At 41.4% G+C, this 24,884-nt stretch overlaps 1 protein-coding gene across 1 annotated transcript in view; it reads left to right on the forward strand.

The window, feature by feature from the left end:
• MRPL39 (mitochondrial ribosomal protein L39) overlaps positions 1–7,874 on the forward strand; it is a 29,476-nt gene extending 21,602 nt beyond the window's left edge. The window contains exons 7-10 of the mRNA XM_075542415.1: positions 649–714; positions 1,664–1,817; positions 3,123–3,170; positions 7,772–7,874. Coding sequence (XP_075398530.1) covers positions 649–714; positions 1,664–1,817; positions 3,123–3,170; positions 7,772–7,819 — 316 coding nt within the window. The 3' untranslated portion in view covers positions 7,820–7,874. The remainder of the gene's footprint in view (positions 1–648; positions 715–1,663; positions 1,818–3,122; positions 3,171–7,771) is intronic.
• Positions 7,875–24,884: the final 17,010 nt, after the last annotated feature.

Raw genomic sequence — 24,884 nt, forward strand, 5'->3', positions numbered from 1 at the left:
ATATTTTGGGCTGCTAGCTGCAAGGTCAGCAGTTCTAACCCATCTGGTGAAAGATGAGGGTATCTGCTACAATAAAGATCGACAGCCTCAGAAACCCACACGGGCTGTTGTGCACTGTCCAGTGGTGTCGCTGTGAGTCGGAATCTACTCAGTGGCATTAGGTTTCTGAAGGGCCTCGGATAAGCTCAGGTTAGGGACTGTGAGGGTGTAAAGTACTTGTGGAACAGCCTAGAACATGGTCAGAAGGGTCTTGGGTGTACATGTGGATTGAGGCTATGGGGGCCTAAATGCGTATGTGCTAATTACAGCTACACACACCAGGTGGCTAGCCTCGGGAGAAAGGAGATTGGCAGAGCGGTAGAATGCATGTGGGAGGGTGTAATAGAAGCCTATGGGAAAGAGGAGTGATGGTGGGCAGTGAAAAGGAAATGAAGGACAAAACTGCGCCTTCGGGGCTGTTGCTTTGGTGGGTAGCGCCCTGGGCTGTGGCCGATTCAGAAGAGACAAGCGGGTGGGAAGCAAGAGGGGAGCCCCAAGGACAGACTGCATGTTTGCAGAAGTGCGCCGAAGAAGGAAGTGAAAGAAGGTAACTTTAAATAGCTTTTTGCATAGCTAGAATTTTGTTTGTGTTTCTTTGTTGCTTCTCAGGTACAAAATAGGTTTCATAGAAGAGAAAGCATCTCAGAACCCCAAGAGAATAGTCAAGTTACACAGGTAAGCAAAACTAGAAAGTCAGTCCCTCTCAAATTCATAGTAAGACTTAATTATTAATTAGCCTTTTTGTTACTTAAATGAATTGTTCAATGGAAATAGATGATTTTGTATGCTTATTTTGTTACGCTTATTACTTTACTTTTTATTCTTTTCAGTGTTTTAATATTGAGGACGTTGGTGGTTTTAGAATTGTTTTCAGCCTTCATTTCTATTCCACATTGTTATTTTTATTTCTGCAATGAAAGAACTGAAAAACCATGAATAAACATCCTACTTTGAGAGTTTTTTAATTTTCAAATGGCATAACATTCATTGTTAAGAATTGGACATGGTAGTTCATGTGTGTACAGAAATATGAATGTCTAATTACTTACTGTGCATGAACATACGTAAAGCAGAATGTGCTTTCTGAGGTATGGATGAGCAAGGCCCTTGTGCTGCTGATACTCTGCCATGGAGAACAGGCCCCCCACCCCCACACCCACCCCCGGCAACAGTTAGGCACGGCACAGCTGACCTTGTGGCCTGTCTGTGTTGCCTCAGTGCCGTGTTTTATGAATCTGACCTTACTTTTCCCCTCGGGAAAGCTGCTCTTTTTAAAGCTATGTTTACAATGCGTTGTGGTGAGGTTATAGGATACCAGTTTTATGTACTGGATACACTTGGTAATGTGATGTGGTCAGTGACGTAAAAACCCTCAAAGCTTTATTCATGCTTAGCAAGAAAAGGGTCACTTGGCTTTAATTTTCAAGGTTTTCATCTCTCCGCGAGAGCTCATTATGCTAGCTTATTTGAGACCAAACTGGGCCATATAGAATGCTCTTTATCAGAGACATAGCTGCAAAGAGAATGAATAGCTCCCCCCCCCCCACCAACACACTGACTTTTGTTGTAAATGATTTGATTTCAAGGTTCAAGGTTTGGTATTTTTATTTTTAAATCAAATTAGATTTGGTGACTTCATCGATGTGAGCGAAGGCCCTCTTATTCCGAGAACAAGTATTTGTTTCCAGTATGAAGTGTCAGCAGTTCACAGTCTTCAAGCCACACAGCCGGGTCTTGTACGAAGATTCCAGGGCCTCTCTTTACCTACTCACTTAGGAGTAAGTAAAACGTCAAGTCCAGTGGCTTTAATTTGGGTGGGGGTATATTTCTTGGCGTGATTTTATACAATATGAAAGACAGATATGTTAATTTTCACTAAATTGTTTGACACTACAAGCTATAAACGTGGGTTTATCATTAAAAATATTTTCTCCATGAAGTAAACAGATAATTTATAAAACAAAGAATGGGAAGTATCAATCACGTGGAAATAGCACTTTTAAATTTTCAAGCTAGCACATGTGAGAGTGGATTTAGAAGATACTGAGGTGTATGTTGGGAAGACCCATGAGGAATACCTTTTAACCTTATATTCAGTTGCGCTTTCCCCCAATTTTAATCTATTTCTGACCACAAATCTGTCAGGTTTTATTTTGCTTTCACGTCTTGCTAATTCTTATTTAGAAAGAAACAACTTAATTTTTAAAGATAATTATGGATTCATAAGTAGCTGTAAGAACAGAGAGATCCTGTATTCCTTTTCTAAGTTTTCCTAAAACTACAGTACTCTGTCAAGGATCCTGTTGGCAAATTGGGCTGCTACCTGCAAGGTTGGGGGTTGAAACTCATGAGCTGCTCCACAGGAGAAAGCTGAGGCCTTCTGTTCCTGTAAAGATTTGCAGCCTCTGCAACCCACAGGGGCAGCTCTGCTCCGTTCTGTAGGGTGCCCATGAGTTGGAATCCGTTCAATGGCAGTAAGTTTTTGGTATGTTACAAACTATGTTACAAACAAGATAGAGTTTTTACAGTAAAGAAAAAAACAGTTGTGTTGTCCCCAAATCCTCTGTTGTTGTTCAATGCTGTGAAGTCGATCCTGACTCATAGAGACCCTACATATATGTAACGGGATGAAACCCTGCCAGGTCTTGCACTGTCTTCACAACTGTTGTTATGCTTGAGCCTAATGTTGCAGCCACTGGTTTGATCCACCTTAGCACGGGGCTTCCTTTTTTTCCACGCACCTCCACGTTGTCAAGCAGGATGCCCTTTCCCAGGCCTGACTCAGATGTCTGTGGGAAAGTGGGGCAGCGTTTTTCTTTCACTTCTTATTAGAAGGAATACATTCTATGATGTAAATGATTAAGAGGGACAAGAGAGAAAGAATGGTGTATTCAGTTCTAAGCTCTTTTTTCCTAAATGACAAGCCTGTGTCCCTTTCCTTACTCTGACCTGCTCTGATAACCACTTAGCTCATATGTACTGCCTCACTCTTAATTTTTGTCTGTTTGTTTAAATCCTGTATCAAGATTTAGACCTTTTAATTATGATCTTGTTTAATTCATAGTAAATATTTTCTCTTTAAGGCACATTTTACAATCTGGGGTAAGCTATTGGAAAGATCTCGGAAATTGGTAAGTGTTTTTGACAACTGACAAACACTCTGCTCTGAAGAAATATTTGTCATTGAAATTAAGCAAAACCAAAAGAAATAAGTTAGTTGTCTGCTGTGGTTGTTAACCTCAGTAGTATTTTGGCAGAAGGAAAGTTGTAGATTGGAAGTTCTCTTTTGATTTTATTTGTTCGGGTCATGAAAAGGATAACTGTAGAACTTGAAGAGAAAGAAGATACTTCCATATAGTAGTAAAAGTTCTTATTGATTTTAATGGAACTAATTAGATCTTATAATTTTAAAACTAAATCTCTGGAACATCTAAAGGAGAAGATACTTTAAAGATACTTTAGGATTCTATACTTTAAAGCCGCCTTAACTGTTGACATTTTAATTGTACACATATCGTGAAAAAGCAAATTTACTGTTCAAGTGTCTGTGTTTACTCTGTCATTAGTATTTAGATTTCACATGTACAAAGGGTTATATTTCTGACCATAACTATCTCTCTTTGCTGTTTCATGTAAGTGTTCATCTTTTCTGTACACTACTCCATAGCTACCCAGTGTAATCAGACCTCATGAATCCTTTCCAGATACTTTAATTTACCTACTTCCTACTATTTACCTTAAAATACCTGCTCCTCTGCAGACGTTCTAGTCATGCTTGTAAGCACCCTCATGATCACCCGTCAAAATTACGTTCCGATGTGTTTGTTTGTTCCCGACAGCCCTGTCTGAACTCTCCTCAGCTCCTTCCCGATGGGCTTCCCCGCATCCTACTCCTTTAATGTCTCATCTTCTCCATGAAGCGTGCTCAGAACATTAGCTGAGCACATATTACCCATTCATACAGTTCGTTGCTTGATTGGATACCTTCTCATATTCCTTTCCTTGATGATACATTTGCACTTAGCCTATTAATCTATTCAGGCCTTAAGTCTAAATTTTAACACATTTGGCACATGATGAAAATTACGTAATTAATACTGTTGCTTCATAGTGAAATGTAAATCTGGGGTTCATTAGGAAATTACAAGTAGAATTTATTGTTTATGACTAACCTACTAACCTAATATACCAAACCATAAAGCAAACTCTGCCAGTAAGTCAATTGTGATGTATAGCGACCCTATAGGACAGGGTAGAACTGCCCCTCTGGGTTTCCCACACCAGCATTTTATGAGAGTTGTGGAACGGTTATGTAATTTTTCTTCTCAGAAGATAATATCTTTGGATAGAATAACTCTCCCTTTGGTCACAATGATAATTTTATTTATTTGTGTTTTGGGTCTATATTCATACAAATCTCTCCTTGTGGTTGGTTATAATTTTCAGTTTGTCAGCATTCTCATTATTTTCACTGTTTTTTTCCCTTTTCCATTGATCTAGCTTCATGCCCCTCCTTGCCTTCCCATCTTTGCTTTTGGGTAAATGTTTCCCGGTTGGTCTCAGCTGATTGTGTAAGGGAGCACATACTCAGAGGTGACAGCTTTGATAAGCTGATCCATTATTTGCTGGCAGATGGCATCGGAGTGGGGGCAGTCCTGAGTCGGGGTATCTTAGAGGAATCGTCACAGGAGGTTCTCTAGTCTTCTCTGTCTCTCTCTCTCTCTCTCTTTAATCTAGTGAGTCTGGCATTTTTTAGGAATTTGAATTTTGTCCTACATTTTCCTCTCCTTCTTTTTGGGACTTCCTAAGGAACTCTGGTGGCGTTACGTGGGTTTTGCATGTTGGACTGCAAAGCACAAGGTCAGCAGTTTGAACCCAGCAGTCGCTCCACCGGAGAAAGAGAAGGCTTTCTATTGTAAAGATGTATAGTCTTGGAACCCCAAGGGGGCAGCTATACTCTGTCCTGTAGGGTCGCTAAGCATCAGAATTGTCTAGATGGCAGTCAGTTTGGGGTTTATTTTTTTATTTGAGGCATCTTACTGTGTCCCTAGTCAGAACAAGTAGGTAGTGGTAGCTGGATACCATCTAGTTCTGGTCTCGGGCTTGAAAGGGCTGTGGTTTATGTGAAGTGTTAGTCCTCTGATTTCTTCTTTGACTCTTCTGTTTTCTTCATTCATTCATTTGCTGCAGACAAGTAGAGGCCAAGAGTTGCATCCTTGATGGTGCTCACTAGCTCTTCAGACCATGTGCTACTCACCGAGCTAGGGTGTATGACATAGTCTTTGTGAACTCTATCATGCCAGTTGACTAAGTTGGCATATGAGATTACAGACCCAAATCCTACAAGGCATTTGAAGATGTCTAGGAAGTCTTTGTAGCTGTATTCTCTCTCGGCTTTATTATAGTTATGTGAATATATATGCAGTCCCACAAATATACATGTACAAAGGGACTTCAGAAAGTTTGTGGGAAAAATTCATTGTCTTTGTGTTCCATTTTCCCATGAGCTTTTGAAGCTTCCACACGTATATTGTTGTGCTCACGTATTCTTTCCTTTCCACGTAGGCCCATCACTGTGTTGTTATCAAAGTCAGAGTTATTACTGTTGTTGCAATTAGTGTCTGGTACAACGTCTACCAAATTGTCGCTTACTCTCTGGTCCTCCTCGGTGTCTTCGTTGGCCCTGCAGACTTCACCCTCCTTGCCTATTGCCTTTCCTGTCACCAAGTCACCAAACATAACAAGTCAGTTCTCTAGAAGTCATCTCCCTCCCATTCCTGGTAGCCATCAGAGAACAGTGCTTTGTGTGTCTCCCTTTTTATTTGTCCTTTTGTGATTGTACAGTGATCATTGTAGATTAAGAAACCAAAGATAAAAAACCAATAGCTAAGAAATATCAAGGAATCATAGGAAGCAAGAAAATGAGAACTGAACACTGCCAGGAAAAATGCTGAAGAAGAGTAGTGACAAGAACCTAGAATAACTAGTAGAAACAGTAATAAGCGGTTTTTGAAACATTCATTCTGATTTAACGGTCTTCTCTCATTGTCCATTTGGCTAATCCTAAGGGAGTAAACACAATACTTGCCTATTGATTCAGCGAACACAGATTGGATGTTTACTGTGTGCCAAGTACCATTGTGTTCTGGATAAAAATCAACAAAACCTACTGCGCTGAATGAAGTTAGTGCAAGCAGATAGGTCAGATGGATGTGCGGGGTTCAGGAATAGGAACTCATCCACGCCAGATGTTTGGTTAAGAAAGGTCCAAGAGTTGATGACTTTTAACTTAGTTTTAAAGGATGAATAAAAGTGGGCCAAGCAAATCTTCTACTGGGGGTAGTTTCTCAGAGGGAACTCTTTGACAAGAGGGCTGGGGATGGAGAATGGTGCATTTCAGAAGAATGTGAGGGTACATGTCACATGTAGGGCGGCAGTGAGTAATGAAGTGTGGTGGAAGTAGAATACGAGGCACTCCTCTTCCATGCTGTGGAATTTGCAGTTTCCTTCCCTAAAGATGATAAGAACCCTGGTGGGTAAGTCTTGGTCTGCTAATCGCACGGTGAAAGGTTCAGACTTCTTTGGAGAAAGATAGGACTGCCTGCTCCCGTCATAGAGATGGCAGCCGCGGAAACCCGGTGTAGGACTGCTATGAGTTGGAATCTATTTGATGGCAGTGGGTTTGTGTGTTAAAACTGATAGGGGGTAACAGAATTTTGATAAGGGACATCACATGATCAGATGATCAGCTATTTCTAATCAAAAGTTTACTCTAGGGGCAATGTGGAAGATAGCTTTAAGTTAAGCCAGAAGTTCCTTTAGGGGTATTGAAAATGATATGGTCTTAAAGTTCAACCATGATAGTGAGCATGTCATAGTTTCTCAGGTAGCGTTAGTTAGACGAGTCTGCCCCCTGGGAGCGATCGAGGGGCTGCAAAGGCACCTTCTCCTGCAGGATGGGCTATAGTACAAGAATTTTCATTACCAGGGGAGTGCTTTGTAGGTTTTGTTTTCTTTCCTGAAAAGGAGGCTGGGGGTGGGGTGGGGGTGTGGGGATAGACCAAGTTTGGAACCCATGAGTTAGACTATTGATAATCTTATGCAGGTGAGAGGAGAGTGGTTCTCTGATTCATATAGGCAGCTGCTAGAGACCACCTCTGATCGAGAAGGGGTGGACAGTTTTTGGAGTAAAGAGGAATTCCATTTTATCCCTGTTTGTTTGATTTTTCTGAATGGCATACCATAGAAATATGGATGTGCTTGCAATATGCTATGCTCAAAATGTAATTGTACTTCCTAAGAGAATAGGTTGACTTAAAATAACTTGTAGCACTTCTGATCATATATATATATATACATATGACTTCAAAAATTTGTGGAAAATTGAATGAAAAGATAATGGATTTTTTTTCCATGGACATGTTGAAGCCCCTTTGCATAGTAATGATTTTTGCTTCATAAGTGAACTATAAAATGACACATTTGAGAAGATGAGGTATAATCACTCAGATTATATTTTTGAAAGGAATTGCATTATTTAGTTTATGTTGGTAATGTGCCCTGTAACTCTTCTCATCCTATATAATAATTCCTATAACATAATCGTAGCTTTCTATAATAATTATGAATGCAAATGACACGGCAATTATAACAGGATAGCTCTGGGATGATTTAAAGTGGTGGATAATTGGTGAAACTGTTTTTATTCTAAAGTAAAGTTATGTTTTTACAGGTAACTGAAGATCAGACCAAGCCTACAGAGGAAAGTGCATCTACCTAGAAATGTCCTGCAATTTACGTAAAAATGTATAGTAAATTAAAAGTTTTTTAATGTAGTGTGCTTGCGAAGATTTATATCATTCTTGACTTTTTCCAGTCTCTAAAGAATAAAACAGTTTTCGCGTTTATAGTAAACATCTCACACAAAACCTCCCCCCTCATTGCCCATTTTATTTTTTCTTTCAATACTTTATTTTTAAAACATGTATGAGCATATGTATACCTAGACAAATTCTGTCTTCTAAAAACATCTGTGTTATGTACTGGGCATTGTGCTGAGTCCTCCACAAGGAACCTCCTAAAGCCTTACAACCACCTCTGGGAAGTTACTTCTGTTTGTAAATAAGACGTGCAGAGTGGAGCGCTGGAGAACAGCACCGCGTAAACTCCAGTGAGATTGCCTGGGCTTCAAATTCCCGCTTTCTCGGCCTGAGCCTAGTGGTTGGAGTTTCTGACCTTGCCGTTAGCAGCCCAGTGCACATCTCACTGCACCACCCACGCTCACTGGGTCTTAGTAGATCTTTCCATTTTGACATTGCCAGCTATTTAGACATTTTCTCTTATTTTTTTCTTTTTGTTCTTTTTTTTCCTAATGCTTTTTGAATTTGGTTTGGGGGCTTTTATTAATCCTTGAGAAAACGGCATGGAGGCGCATCTTTCCTCCACTGTCGATGAGAGGAGAATCTGCCTCCACAGCAACCTAAAGCCATTTGTCAAGGCAGGGGTCAGACATGATCCACCCTCTTTGACATTTTTCTGACATAGTTCATTCCTCCCTAGCACTCTTATGTCCCCAGTGGGTTTGGTCATCTGTTGCAGTGGCCATAAAGAAACTCACAGACCCTCTTTAGGATTATGGGAGTTTATTAGGGATGCTAATCAGTTACCACAAGCCAGGATCAAAAAACATTTAGGAACCTTTTCTGCACAGGAGTGTGCTGCTTCAGCCAGCAGCCAAGTTTCTCTGGTCTCCAGCATCTGGGTCAGGCAATCTCTTGGCCTCTGGTCTCCACGGGTCCACTTCTCTACAGGTTTTTAAATTCCTACCCCTTAACCTGTCCTTGGGGAAATGTTTCCCATTTGATCTTAAAGAGTTGATGATTCTGGCATGGAATTTCTTTTTTTGTTTGTTTGTTAATTGGATCTGGTTGGTGTTTAACAGTTGCAGTATTATTGTGAATTTTTCCAAATTGTCATTCATGTCCATGTCTAGTCCATGAATGTTCTCTTAACTCTGGTGCTTTATTTTTGGGGGTCTCATAGTCTTTCCTGTTTAGGCATGTTTCAGCTGTCTGGGAATGGCTGGTTGTGAATGCTGAGTGGAGAATGTGCATGTAGCCAGGTTGAATGGTAGTGTGATATTGATAGGATTTGGCTTCTCCATCATTAAGGATGAATAGGTCAAGCTGCCTGTTCTGGAGGTTTTCTAAATGTTAGAATGAAAAGGACTGATTGATTGCCAGTTCTTCCCCGTATTTTATCAAAAGTAGCTTCAGTATTTTGCCTGGTGGCAGCTACCTGGATTCAGGCCTTTCTGATAGCGTTTGTCCTCTGGTCCCTCTGCATTTGGAGATGGCAATATGGGACAGAAGTGAACTGGTTTCTACTAGACCTTTAATCTTTATTTTTAGCCCATGTCTGTCTTCAAGGAGCTCTGGTGGTGCAATGGCTAAAGCACTCAGCTGCTAATCACAAGGTTGGCTGTGGGCACTCCCCAGCATCTCTGCAGGAGGAAACTAGCAGTCTATGTCCAAGATTTATAGGTTTGGGAATCGGGGGTATTTCCATTCTGAGTCACTGAGTCAGAATCTGCTTGACGGCCGTGGAGTCCCCTCTCCCATCTCTGCGTTTCTCTTGGTTCAGCTGCGCTTCTCTATGTGCTAGGTGCTGGCATCTACTGCTTCCATCATCACTCGGTTTACATTTTTTCTACTGCTGGTTTTCTCTCCCATTCACTGTTCATTTTTTTTTTATATTAGAAATACTGCGAGCATACAGGAAAATACAGGGAATGTAGAACAAGTCCTTATTTAAATGACATTTTCCTTGCTTTGTAAGGTACAAACACTGCTTGAACACCAATGTCTGGTGATTTCCCACCTGTGAGTACTGTTTCACCAATGGAGGGGTGAAGCATAATTCTCTACCCTTCCTCCCTGCTAAGCTCTGACAGGTAACCCAGACTCACCACGAACACACACCGTAGTGCCATGAAGACACAGGAATACGCGATCAATTTTGTTGAGAGGTGCCATGACTTTCAGAGGCAGCAGTAACGTCTCAAGTTGTGGTGCAGTGTGGGGCTGTCTGCTGTCCTCTGCAGCTCTCCAAGGGGTGAGCATTTTTATAGCTCTGTTATGTGAACTCCAAGAAGACGTCTCTCAAGCGATTTCTCTTTTAAAAGTGGCTGGAGGGCACACCACATCCTTCACAGGCCACACCAGAAGGATTCCATGCGGAAACCACACTAAGTGCACTGGGCGCTACCTCAAACTCACCTGTAGCCCTTGGACTTGGGGCTGAAACTCCCTAGTGTGAGAAGCAGATTACTGCTACCCTAAGGGCATAGAACTGATGGAGGGTAGAATTTGGTGTGGATTTGAAGCCTTGAAGTAGCCCCATGAATGGTGGGCTTGGAGACCATATACTTACAACTCGAGTGCCCTTGTTTTATTAGGACGTGGATTCATCTGGTTGGTGCGGTTCTACCACTGCCAATGAATATTGAAAGTTTTGCCTTTTCGCCATTGTTTGTGTAAATAGTGTCCAGTCACTTAAGAGTTTAATCTGAATAAGTTATCAATTCATGTCACGGTTCATAGCCAGTCAATACTTGTATAATTTCCTTTTCTCAACTGTCTTATAAATTCTATACCACTGACTAAATTAATGATACTATCAATAGAATTATGCCCCAGAGAGGTGATTAATAATGTTCTCAAACATAAAATGACAATTATGCCTCAAAGATGAACCAGAGACATAACAATATCTTATTTGATCTCTTTTAACCAATTCAAAAGTTGTTTCCATTAAAAAAAAAAGGGATGGGGAAATAGATGCGGATTGAGCATCTGATTAATTCCCTCTGGCCACAGACCAGGGATGCGAGCAGCCTAGCAACCCTGTAGAGAGCGTTGGAAAGTGGATTGTTGCAGGCGTTAGATTTAGATGAAAATTTAACCCCTTATTCGAGCTCCCTTTTGACTCCTTTTAAATTTGCTAGCTTATAGTATTGTCTTGGGGTATAGCAGGGGAGGGTGGGGGGAAATGAAGAACTAATGAGTACAAGAAAGAAGAAAATATTCTAAAATTGATTGTAAAACTTTTAATATGATTGGAGTATTGGCTTATGTGATATGTGAATTATGTGCCAATAAAACTTTTATAATAAATAATATATTCACTGTTATAGATACAGTTAGGTTATAATTTAGCACCCTATCATTTGATCTTCCTTATGATCCATTTATAAGTAAAGAACACTGAAAGAATCAATGCATTTGAATTGTGCTATCAAAGAAAATTGAAAGGACTGCGACTGCTAAAAAGGACAAACTCATCTGTTTTGAAAGGTGCATTGCCAGAGTGCTCCTTAGGGAAGGATGGTGAGACTTCATCTTACATACTTTGGACATGTCAGGAGTGGTCAGTTCCTGGAAAACCACATGATGCTTGGTAAACTAGACTGGCTGTGGAGTAGAGGCAGGCCCTCAATGAGATGGACTGACACAGTGGCTACAAGAGTGGGCTGAAGCACAGGAGCATCTGTGAGGATGGCACAGGACAGAGCAATATTTCATTCTTTTTTTCCTCACCCTAACCCTAAGCAATCTTTCATTCTGTTGTTCATTCCGTCTGCTTTCTTTTCTGTTTGGTTTTATGTTTTACTTTGTTAGTTTTTTTTTTTAAGTTTTCTGTGAATGAATGTATTAGGGTTCTTTACAGAGATAAAACCAGATTGCTGATAATTTATATATATATTTGTATATATATAAAGATAGATATATAACAAGAGAAATGAACTGTTAAATTATAAAGCAGAACAAATGGCTCAGTGTAACTCACTCCCGTCTTGAGGGCTACCAGGAAGTCCTCTAGAGAGAGCTAGGTTATCCAAGCACAGGCAGCAAACAGCAAGACAGGTTACCAACTGTCAGCCAGGTCAGCCCCCAGCTCCAGAGATGTACATTCCAGTGGTGTGGTCTTAAAGGGACCTCAACTTACAGCGACACAGCCCGCAGGCTAGGAATCCCACAGGTAGTGTAGCCTGTAAATTGAGGCACAGAACAAGCAAGGCATCTGCACACTGGTCCGATGATCAAAGAGCAAGAGACAAGAAAGGCACGGCTCACCAAGCCATTTATCTCTCTGCCCTTCAATTAATCCCACTTGTGTATATCATCCAGGCTGGCACAATTAACTGTCTCAATGAACTCCAGCATAGGTACATCTATAGCACAGTAACTGGGTTAATGGTTCCTTGGGGCGTGGCAGAGGTGGCTGGGGGAATAGGGAGCTAATAACAATGAGTACAAGAATGAAGAACATGCGACAAAATGATTGTGGTGATGACTACACTTTTTAAAAAATTTAATCATATTATTGGGATCTCTTACAGATAGAACATTTCATGGTTGAATTAGATCAAGCATAATTATACAGTTGCAACTTTACAATTCTCGATGTGACAGAATGGTTGAATTTTATGATAGTGAATTATATGCCAGTAAAACTGTTGAAAAAAAAAAAACCCAAACATCCATTGAATGTTTTCCCAAGGTTATATTTTTCCTCCTTTAGAAGAACCTAATCATATATTCATGCATTTTCTTTCCCCCATTTTATAATTTGACTACAATTATACATTTACCTTTCCTTGTGTTTTAAAGTGTGTTCTCTTGTAATTTATTTCACACTACGTATCCTCTTGCAACATGCCTCTATTACTCAACATTGTTTTCATTTCCAGCAGGCTAATGAATGCAGCTTCAAGTTCTTTATAGCATGTTTTTGTCTGATTAATCTCGTAACCCGTTCATTCTCTCACGGATAATCCTTAAGGACATTAATTGGCTTTTTGGTGTCATGTATGGCAGGGGAGCCGTAGAATGGACATCTGCACTAAACAGTGTGAGTTGGCTTCCTCAGAAGTTGTAGGCGTTTACTTCCTCTCAGCTGTACGAGAGTCCCTACTTCTCCACCCCCTACCCACACTCATGACGGTCAGACATCCAGAAAATCAGTTTTCTTGGAGATGCATGGTCCTATCTTATTTAGGGAGAATGACGAGGTTTTCTACGCGTGTAAAGAAAAACAAATAGGAAGTTCCTTTTTTTTTTTTTTTAAGGAGTGGAAGGGTGAGGCAGTTTATTGTCGGAAGTTCTTTTCTTATGAGTCAGAATCAACTTGATGGCAGTGAGTGGTGATGGTGGCATTTCACTTAATTCTGAACACATGGTGATGGATGAACATAATCTTCCTAAGTGTATTATTCATTAAGGTTTCCTCTGCGAGTTAGTTTATAGCCTTTGTTTGCCCCCAACCCCACCTTTCTTTTTAAGGTACATGTTTATACTAATAGGAGATCTTTGTATATTCAGAAAATGAAATATTTGTCATTACAAGTAGCTTTTCTGGTCCGACTCATCTTTTAGTTTTGTATATTCTTTTTAATTTTAATGTGACCAAATTATTCTTTTCTATTTGAGAAATTTAAGAAAGTTGTCCTTATCTTGAGATTGTAAGGCATTCCTCTATTGTTTAGCATTTTAAAGTCTTGTTTTTGGGGCGGGAGGGAGGGGGAAAAAGAGCTGATAACTAGGGCTCAAGAGAAAATAAGTGTCTAGAAGAGAATGAAGGCAACATATGTACAAATATGCCTGATACAATTGATGTATGGATTGTAATAAGCATTGTGAGAGCCCTCAATAACATGATTTTTTAAAAGTCTTATTTTTCATATCGAGATACATAATTTATTGGGTTTATTTTTGTATATAGAGTGAGCTTGTGAGGGAAGAAATCTAATTTTGAAAGCCTCTCTTCACACATATGGATGGTCAGTTATCCCAACCTACTTAGTCCCTCTCAGGTCTCAAAATTTCTGCCACTGTTTATCAGGTTCCTTTAAATTGCCTGTCCCGAATCATGTATCCCAGTTTTAATTACAATAGTCTCACAATACATTTTGATTTCTATCACAGCATTGACTCAAAATTGGCATGCTATCATAGCATCAGCTTCTCAATTTCTGAGCAAGTTATCTTAAAATTTGTTTTGTCTAACACTGATTTTTCTACATCAGTTTCATGAGATTAATGATAATTTTCCATGCCTTACAAATATTATGTTTCATGTCTTTTATGTTTTATGAGGTCTTAAAAAAAGAATGCTTCAATGAATGACTGTGTACATATATGATTCCACATATGTGCAAGTAGATCTATAATATAAATTGTTTTAGGTGACCCTATAGATCTAGAGTATGTATAGCCTACATTTTGATGAAATAGAGTAACATCATTTTAAAGTTAAATTTGTACACTAAGCAGATTTTATATATTATACTTGGTTAACCACCCGCAGCTTCTTGGGAGAAAGACTGGGCTTTCTACTCCCGTAAACAGTTACAGCCTTGGAAATCCACAGGGGTTTGTTCTGAGTCAGCATTGACTTGGTGGCAGAGAGTTTGGGTGTTTTGGTTTAAGTATATTGAATACTGCTACTCCAATCGCAATGTTATCTCTAAGTGATCTCAAAGTTGTGGTTAGGTGCCATCAAGTTGCAGCCATCTCTACAACAGTGAAGCAGCCAGGGCCTGCGCCCTTCCACGCTTGTTTTTATGTTGGAACGCAGCTGGAACGCCACTGTCAGTCCACCTTGCTGAGAAGCTTCCTTTTTCATGCCCCCACTACTGTACCAAGCACGGACTTGTCCAAGGTACGTGAGACCTCGTCTCGCTATTCTTTCACTCCATTTCTTCCAAGACAGACCTGGTGGTTCTTTCGGCAGGCCATAATACTTTCGAGATTCTTCACCGCACCTAAATTCAAATACACTTATTCTTTGGTCTTCCTGATTCAATGTCGAACTTCCACATTCATATGAGGCAATTTTGAAAATACCATGGCTTGGGGCAAGCATACCTCAGTCCTCAAAGTAACATCCTTGATTTTCAGCACTTAATAAAATTCTTGTGCAGCAGATTTACCCAATTCAGTGTGTCATTTGATCTCTTGACTGCTGCTTCCATGAGTATTGATTATGGATCCAATTCTGAAGAAATCGTTGGCAACTTTAATCTTTTCTCTGTTTCCTGTGATGTTGCCTACTGGTGCCGTTGGGAGGATTTTGATTTTCTGGATGCTGAGATGTAATCCACATTGAAGGCTGCAATCCTTGATTTTCATCATCAAGTGCTTCAAGTCCTCCTTCAGCAGGCAAGGTTGTGTTATCTGCATATTGAAGCTCGTTAATAAGCTTTCCTCCAATCCGGATGCTGCATTCTTCTTCATATAAGCCAGCTTCTCAAATTATTTGCTTAGCATGCAGACCAAAAAAGTATGGTAAGAAGTACAATCCCGAAGCATACCTTTTTCTGATTTCAACCACGCAGCATACTTATTCTGTCCTCACAACTGTGCCTTGATCTCTGTACAAATTCTTCATAAGCCCAATGTTGTGTTCTTCTCAAAGCTAGCCACAGTTTGTTACGGTTCACAGAGTCAAGTGCTTTAGCATAGCCAATAAAACACAAAGAAACATCTGTCTGTCATTCTCTGCTTTCAACCAAGATTCATGTGACATCAGCAATGTCAACCCGTGTTCCACATCCTCTTGAATCCAGCCTCAACGTCTGAAAGTTCCCAATGTATTGCTGCTACCATGACTGGATAATCTTTATCACAATTTTACTTGCATGTGATATTAATGATATTGTTCTATAATTTCTCTTGGGTTACCTCTCTTGGGATTGAATATAAATATGGATCTCCTCCAGTCAGTTGACCAAGTAGCTGTCTCCCAAATTTCCTGACATAGACAAGTGAGTGCTTCATCAGTTTGTTGAAACATTTCACTTGGTATTCTATCAATTCCTGGAACCTTGTTTTTGGCTAGTAATTCCAGTGCAGATTGAACTTCTTCCTTCAGTACCATTGGTTCTTGCTCATATGCTACCTCTTGAAATGGTCGAACGTTGCCTAGTTCTTTTGGTACAACGACTGCATTCTTTACATCTTCTGATGCTTCCTGATGCAGGGATATTTTGCCCATAGAATCTTTCAGTATAACAGCTCAAGGTTTGATTTTTTTTTCTCGAGCTCTTTTACTTTAAGATATTTTCAGCATGTTCTTCTATTTCGGTTTTCCCACCCACGGTGTTTCCACATTTCATTATAATATTTTACTTTTGTCTTTTCAAGCTACCCTTTGAAATGTTCTGTCCAGTCTTTGACTTCATTATTTCTTCCATTTGCCTTAGATATTCCAGATCAAGAGCAAGTTTCAGAATCTCTTCTCATATACACACTGTTCTTTTCTTTTTCTTTGTCTTTTTAGTGACCTTTTGCTTTCTTCAGGTATGATGTTCTAGACTAGGTCTCACAGTTGATCAAATCTTCTGTAATTGGTGTTAATTGCATCAAATCTGTTCTTGAGATGCTCACACAACTCAGGGGAGATAGACTCAAGTTCATATTTCAACTCTTGTGGATTTCCTTGAATTTTGCAGCTTTAACCTGAACTTTCATATGAGCAATTGATGACGCCTAGTTTCAGCTACTAATATTGAGCTTCTCCATGGTTTCTTCCCACAAATGTAGTCAATTTTATTTCTGTGATTTCATCTGGAGAAGTCCACCTGTATAGTCACCTTAGTGTTGAAAATAGCTATTTGCTATGAACAAGTTGTTTTGCAAAGTACTATGATGCAAGATCATATTTTCTAACTATTGCTCTGCTTTGTTTCCATCTTTTGTATTACAATGGACTATAATTATGAATCCTTCATGATTTTATGTTTGATCAGTTTCAGACTGAAGACTGGTAGACTTTCAACTTTTGCGTCACTGGCTTTGGCGATTGATTTGTTGGGCATTAGTCATATTGACCGGATTTCCCTGGAGGTAGATAGCTATCACCCGATCACAGATAGATTGCACTTCCAGGGAAACCTTGGAACAGAAGTTTTTGAAGACGAATGCAATGCCAGCCCTCTCGACTGTGCCGTTCTCAGCATAGTACATAATAGGATTTTCTGATTCAAAATGGCCAATGCCAGTCCCTTTCAGTTCATTAATGATTAAGATATCAATTTTAAGCATTCCATTTCATTTTTTACAGCTTCCAATTTTCCTAGATTCATACTTTGTACTTTTCAAGTTCTAGTTGTTAATTGATGTTTGCAGCTTTTCTTCTTATTTTGAGTCTTGTCTCATCACTGTATGAAAGTCCTGTGGGCTTTACACCCACAGGCATTACTCCATCCAGCACATTATGGTTGACTCTACTTGGAGAAGACAGCTCTTCTTCAGTCTGATTTTGAATGCTTTCAGACCCGAAGGGGTTAACTTTTGGCCACTCTCTCTCAGAGAGCGCTGTTTCTTTTCAGGAGATTGTCAGGATGTGACAGTGTTTCAATTCTGTCCATAAAGGTTTAAGTGACTTACCCTTCAGAAGTGGGCAGCTGATGCCTTCGTCATTGTCTGTTCTTAGTTGAAAGCTCCACGGAAACGTGCACTTTAAGGGGCTGTCCTGGCACTGGAAATATTGGTGACACAGCTTCCAGCATCATTGTGACACACAAGGCAGCAAGGTATGACAAACTGACCGGTCACTTGTCTGTCAGTTTGCTGCACATCTCCAAGTTAGATGTTACTATATCAAGATCACATAAATAAAAAATTACCAAGAAAGATTTCCAAACTTTTAAAATCAAGACAGTTTCTTAAATTTAGTGTTGGAGACTTCCACCAATTAAAGACCGGGAGATTTAGGGGAATCAAGGTTTAGTTTGAGCTAAGGAATTCATACATGTCAACTTGAAATGGGAACACACACAAAACAACTTGCATTTCCAAAGGCAGTGGAAACTCAACATGTTTGGCTCCCAGTCAATTTAAGCAACTGGGCGGAAGGCACTGATCTGGGTAAAATACAAAAAAGCTTCAAATAAGAATGCTTACCTACAGAAGCTCCTACCTCTCATTGCCATGGGGTCAATTCCGATGGATAATAACCCGATAGGACTTACCCTGTGCATTTCTGAGACTGTCACTCGTGGCGGGAGGAGAAAGCCTCAGCTCATCTTTCTCTCACAGAGCAGCCAGTGGTTTTGAGTTGCTGAACTTGTGGTCAGGAGCCCACTGAGCAACCCACCACTCCAACAGTCTATGGCCGTGAGGAAGCAGGTACAGGAGCTCATGTTCTAAAGGAGGTCACACGTGCACAAAGGGCTGAAACATTGTATAGGAATGAAGTAAACTTAACCTTGGGGCGGGGGGGGGGGGGGGACAGAAGAGAGCGGTCACTACCGGGGGCCACCCTTTTGGAGTTTTTTGGTGGATGAGTCAAACCCACCAGCCACTCAGGTGAGACTATCCGCTCCCATGTACCGACAGCCTCAGAAATACTACAGGCCACAATCAATTCGATGGCTTTTTTCTTTCTTTTTTTCCTGTGTGGTAGGCATGGGCTAAGGAATTCACCTGAGTTGTCAGTATTTGGGAAAGGGTAGTTCGGGGATGGTGGTCTGGTGGTCTGTCTTACAACCTTGTCATCTCCATCAGAAATCTCAGGCTTGAAATGTTCACTGATCGCAGAGGCTAGGAATGGAGCCTCCTTCATCCTGGTTTCTTCTTGCTCCTCAGCAAGACTCGGTCCCTGTGTGGAGTCTAATGAGCACTTCTTTGTTCTGCTTATGTGTGGTGTCACAGGCACTTAGACTCCCTCACTGCTACTTGTCCTCCCTGGGGAGGGAACAAGGTCTCTCAGCTGCCCTGGGAAAGGGGAATCTGAAGGCCACCAGCCGTGCATGGGCTCTGGACAATGACTGGTGTTCTTTGGAAGGCTGATGCCCACCATGAGAGCTCATCTTGCTCTGCCTCCTCTCTTTGTAAACCTTGTTCCCTCCGATGCCTCTGTGTAACTTGTGCCTTTCTTGGTGACCATGCATCTTAGCTAGACAGGTAGGATTGTCATTCAGTGTAAACTGGCTATAATGATTATTGAAGTCATGGCAGCACAAGAGTGCTTCAAAGTTATGATAGGGTGGCATGACATGTTTTGAATGTTCTACTAGTCAGCTCTTTGCAAAGCAGGAACTGTCATCCAGTCCCTTCTCCCTATATTTATTACTACTTGATATAGTTAAAGTTTATTGTGCCAACTTGGCCGATAGACACATGTGGGGTTAATTGAAGGGTGGAGAGATAAATGGCTCGGTGAGCCTCAGATCTCTTGCTTTGTGGTGGTCGGATCAGGGTGCAGCTACGTTAGCCAGTTCCCTGCTTCAGCTGGCAAGGCTCACTTCCTGCAAGACATCTCCAAGGAGAAGCCACATGGACCTACCCCAATGCAGCCCTGGGTGCTGGAGCACCCATGTGGAGACCCCTGCCAGCGCTGAGATGCTTACATGTTCACTGACTTGGCTTTCCTCCTGCAGTTGGTATCATAGTGTGTGTTTTGTGAGATGCAGGAGGACTTTGTGGATTGGTGTCGGACATATGGGTTAATGTTGGACTTGTGGGCTTGGGATGCTAGCACTAGGTTGGGATGTTTTCTTGATGCGCACTTATCCTTTATATAAAACTCTCTTATACATGAGTTTCTGTGTATTTGTTCCTCTAAAGTGCCCAGACTAATGCACAACTGAAAGCAACCGAAATTAGGGAGTTTCAGCTGGTGGCAGACAACGGGACAGCTGGTTTCATTGGGTGACATTCACCTCAGGTGGATATTATTGAAATGATTAGGATGTTTTTGGCAGGCAAAGCGAATGAGATATGAAACTTAATTGCTTCATATCCTCAGCAAAGTCAGGTGTAGGGGTTTTTTGATCAATCAGCCCAAGTTAGTCTTACAGAACCAACAGCGTGTAAACAGAAATGAACAGAAACCTGTGTATAAACCACTGTTTCTCAGAGTTGGTTTATGAACCACCTGCCTCTGGTTCACCTGGCTTGCTTTTTAAGAAAAAAGAAGCGTAGAATCTTCAGATCTGTTTCAGGATGATTTCTTGGGGTGTAGCCTGAGAAATGTATCTTTAGACAGTTAGAACATTTTTAACCTTCCCAGGTGGGAATCAATTTTCAGACACTTATTTTCCATAATGAATTTTTATTTACCAAATATCACCTGTTTGAGCCAACATGTAGCAGCAAAGTGAAATATTCAATGTAACCCAGTTTCTTTTTTTTTCTACCACAAAAATTGGACTTGGGAAAATAATGATGTGATAAAGTTAATAAATCTCTGAGTGGGATATGACTGTGCAAGCTGGTGGTTCAGTTAGTACCGCAGGGCGATCATCCACATGCTCAACACAAAAACTTCTGACACAGCAAGTTCACTGGGAACCCCAAAATCTTTTGGGGATGAGAGGACGAGAGGCTGAAGATAGAAAAGATGTCATCGAGATGACACTCAGAAATTTACCTAGAGAAAGTCCAGCACTCACTCGGCTAGGAGTGGATCCACTAGCCAGGTGAGTACTAATTCTGAAACATTGAGATTTGTTAAAAACACTGTAACAATGGGGAAAACATCAACAACAAAGCCCTGTAGGTGAATAAAGGTTTCTGTATCCTTATCAACACAGGAGAATTTCAAAGTCACAGTGGAAAGTGCAACTTTTCCCACTGCCCTCATTGCTGTCCAGTCCTTAGTGGAGAACTACACAGAATTTAGTTTGGGTTTCTTCAAAAAAATTCATTTTATTGGGGGCTCTTACAGATCTTATCACAATCCATCCATCCATTGTGTCAAGCACCTTTGTACATATGTTGCCATCATCATTTTCAAAACATTGTCAACTTGAGCCCTTGGTATCAGTTCATTTTTTCTCCCTCATGAAGCCTTGTTAATTTATAACATTTTTATTCATGTCTTACACTGACCACTGTCTCCTTTCCCCCACTTGTCTGTTGTCTAGCCCCCTGGGAGGGGGTCATAATATGTCAATAATTGTGATCAGTTACCCCTTGCACCCCCACCTTCCCCTTCCCCTCCTGGTATTGCTACTCTCATTGGTCTTGAGGGGTTTATCTGTCCTAGATTCCCTGTGTTGTGTGCTTTTATATGTACCAGTGTACATGCTCTGGTCTAGCCATATTTGTAAGGTAGAACTGGGGTCATGATAGCTGGGGGGAGGAAACATTAAAGCATTGGAGTAAAGTTGTATGTTTCATCGGTGCTATACTGTACCCTGACTGGCTCATCTCTTCCTTGTTACTCTTCTGTGAGGGGATGTCAAATTGTCTACAGATGGGCTTTGAGTCTCCATTCCACACTCGCCCCCACCATTCACATGGATGTGATTCTTTGATACCTGATACTTGTCCCATCAACATGTCATGATCACACAGGCTTCTTCTATGTGGGCTTTGTTTCTTCTCAGCTAGATGGCCACTCGCTTATCACCAAGACTTTAAGATCCCAGACACTAGATCTTTTGATAGCTAGGTACCATCAGCTTTTTTCACCACATTTGCTTATGCACCCATTTGGTCTTCAGTGATTGTGTTGGGAAGGTGAGCATAACAGAATGCTGTATTATTAGAACAAAGTATTCTTTCATTGAGGGAGTACTTGAGTAGAGGCCCAATGTCTGTCTGCTGCCTTAATATTTAACATATAAATATATGTACATAGATCTATTTCCCTATCATTTTACATATATATATTTACATAAGTACATGCCTATATATCGTGTGTGCCAATACATGAATGCAACACTGCATGAAGCAGTGAACACATAGAGAGGTCTATGGGGCCGGCCCCGATCCCAGCTACAGGGACCTCTCCCCGAATAACGCACTTAAGAGGAAAGCACTGAAGCTACAGCTCAGGGAGAGGAGGCATTTCAGATCAGAGCACACAGGAGCAAACGAAGAGGGAAGGAGAGAGAGTGGAACACACATCCTGGCCCACCAAGCCAAGAGGATGATATTCCTGTTCAGAGCAGTCAATGCACAGGGAGGACCATAGGGCCAGCCCCACCACGAGACATGATTGATGTCCCTTACTGACTCATAGCGCTACAGGGGACAACACTGGAGGCACAGTGAGGGAACTGTGCCCGATTTGATCCCCCACACCGGGGTGGAACACCAAGGGCGTGCAACAAGGCAGAAAGGGGGGCAAAGAAATGAAGTGCCCTGGTAATACAAAAAATAGACTTTGGGGCCAGGGTCTGGCACCCATGACTCAACTGGAAAACACTCCTAAAGGTCAATAAACAGACCTGGAACTATTTATAGGCTTTCCTTTTTTTGTTGTTTTGTTTTGATTTATCTTGTTTTTGTGTTTATTATTGTCTCTGCATGTCTATATAGATAAGATAGGCCGGGACAAACAATCCAGAGGAGAAAACAATGGGACTGGTGGTTCCTGGAGGACACAGGAGAGGGAGAGATGGGGAAAGGAAAGGGGTGGGATGGGGCAACACACCAGGGACAAGGGAACAAGTGATCCAAACTCGATGGCGAGGAGGGTGTAGGATGTCTGGTGGGGCTTGATCAAGGGCAATGTAGCCCAGAGGAATTAGTGAAACCGGAATAAAGGCTGAACGTAATAATGGGACAAGAGGTAAGTAAAATAGAGGAAAGAACTAGCAGAATTTGGTTTTCTTTAAGGGTTTCCCATTTATGCCCACTGGGTAGAACTGCACCTATGGGCTTCTGGGACTATAGCTCTTTGAGGGAGTAGAAAGACCAGTGTCTCACCTGGAGGGAGAAAGGGGCTGGTGGTTTTGAATGACCCACTTTGTGGTTAGGAGGTCAGCACGGAGACACTGCACCACCAGGGCTCTTGCTTCCCATGGTTTGGCTCCAGTATTTGTCTTCAAGTTCCTTTACTCTCTTCAAGTTTCCTCACTTTCTTTGAGGAACTGGTTGTCTTCTATATTCAGACCGTTTCTAATATTCTGATTTTTTTGTATGTTATTCAAACTTCTGGCTTCACTTTCCCCCTTCTTTTAGAAAACAATTATTTATGTTTAATCTTTAGTGACTGAACTTATGTAAGTGCTACAGAGAATAAACATGGCAGGCTCCTGATTCAGCAAGTTTCTGGGGAAGTGGGTCACACCCTAGTTAGTCTTCGCTTCGCTCCTCAGTTGTTTTTAAAGCCGCCATGTCCCGCAGCAGTTAGCACTTCATTCCACTGTCCTCTGAGTACAAAACTCGAGTCCACAGCCCACTGAAACCACTTTCACTTAAGTCACCCCAACCTTTTTTACACAAACCCCAACACGTCTCCTTGATGAGTCTTTAATCTTTCCCCAGGAGCTCTGGTGGCACCGTGGTTAAGTGCTTGGTTGCTCATAACTCGTCTACAGTTGGCACCTAGCAGGTATTCCACAGGAAAAGATGGATCATAGGAACTCCGGCGTGATTCTACTCCATCCTGCTGCTTTGCCAGGTGTGGTAGTTACACAATCTGGTGTCAATTTGGGACGAGAGGATTAAGAGTGAAGGGGTGGAGTTGAGTCTGTCAATCAGTGATAGGCAATGAGGCCTGTGTGGGCATGGCTTCCCAGCTGATGCCCTGGAGAGACGCTCTACTGACAAGACACATGGCACTACCCTGATAGACCCTGTGCCCTGGGAACTGGAGGAGCCACGTGGAGACCCCTGCCAGCGCTGAGATGCGTCTACCGCCACTGGATCCACTAAACTTTGAACCCACTGTCCTGTGATCTTCCTGCATTTGGCATTAATGCACGTGTTTCTTGAGTCTGAAGAGGACTTTATAGATTGGTGTAGGACATATGGGCTAATATTGGACTTAATGGACTTGATCTGGACTGAGCTGGGGTATTTTCTCAATATTCAACTGCTCTTGCATATAAAATTCTTTCTTATGCACATATGTGTGTTCATGAATTTGTTTCTCTAGTGTACTCAGACTGACACACCAGGTTTTGGAATCAAAACTAAAGCAATGGGTTTATTTAGAGGTTTTGGCTTGCCTTCCCCCAATTCAAACACACACACAACTCGGCTCAGTCACGCTTTAAGACATTTTGGAATGTTGGATAAATGATTTTTAGTCTGAAGGAACCCAGCTCAGATCAGACCGGGAATTAGATGCCTTGGAATGTTGGGCAACACTGAAAGAAAATAAACAACTACTGGGTGACCCTGCATGCACCTCGGTTCTCCAGAATGCCTACCCAGGGTCACGGTGTTAGAGCATCCTTTAACGATCCTTTGATCTGTCCAACATTGGAAAGTCTTTTTTTTTCTTTTAAAATTTATTATTTCTTCTGTTTGCTTTTTAAACAACGGCTTCTAGAAAAAAATACTTTCTGTTTTTGGTGAAAATAACGACAGCAAAACATATAGCCATTCAATTTCTACATGTCCAGTTCAGTGACATGGGCTATGGTCTTCATATCGTCACCACCCTCACCGCCCTCTACGGTGTGGTTTCACCCCCAGTAATTTATACCCACTGTCTCCTGAACTTGTCATCCATGTTTTAGAGTTACATTTTAGAGTCCAGTCAACAACAACAAGATTTCAGCGTTTTAATACTAGTGTTTACTTAACACAGCATTTAACAGACATTCCCTCACTTACGCTTATCGGATCCTTACAATTTACCGAGGAGGAAACAGCTGTTTAAGACAGTAAGCAACTTTGTCATAAATACAAAAAACAAACAAAACCCACCCACCCAGTTGACATGGTGACACCACCGACTCAGGGTGCTCTGTCGGGTCCCATGGCTGAGCAATCTGGAGTAGATCGCTGGGTTCTCCTGCCCAGTTGCTTCTGAGTGGGCTCAAGCACCCACCCGTGGTTAACAATTGAGCATGCGGACCTTTGGTACCGCTCAGG

This window comes from Tenrec ecaudatus, chromosome 2, assembly GCF_050624435.1.
Source record: "Tenrec ecaudatus isolate mTenEca1 chromosome 2, mTenEca1.hap1, whole genome shotgun sequence".
Lineage (NCBI taxonomy): Eukaryota > Metazoa > Chordata > Mammalia > Afrosoricida > Tenrecidae > Tenrec > Tenrec ecaudatus.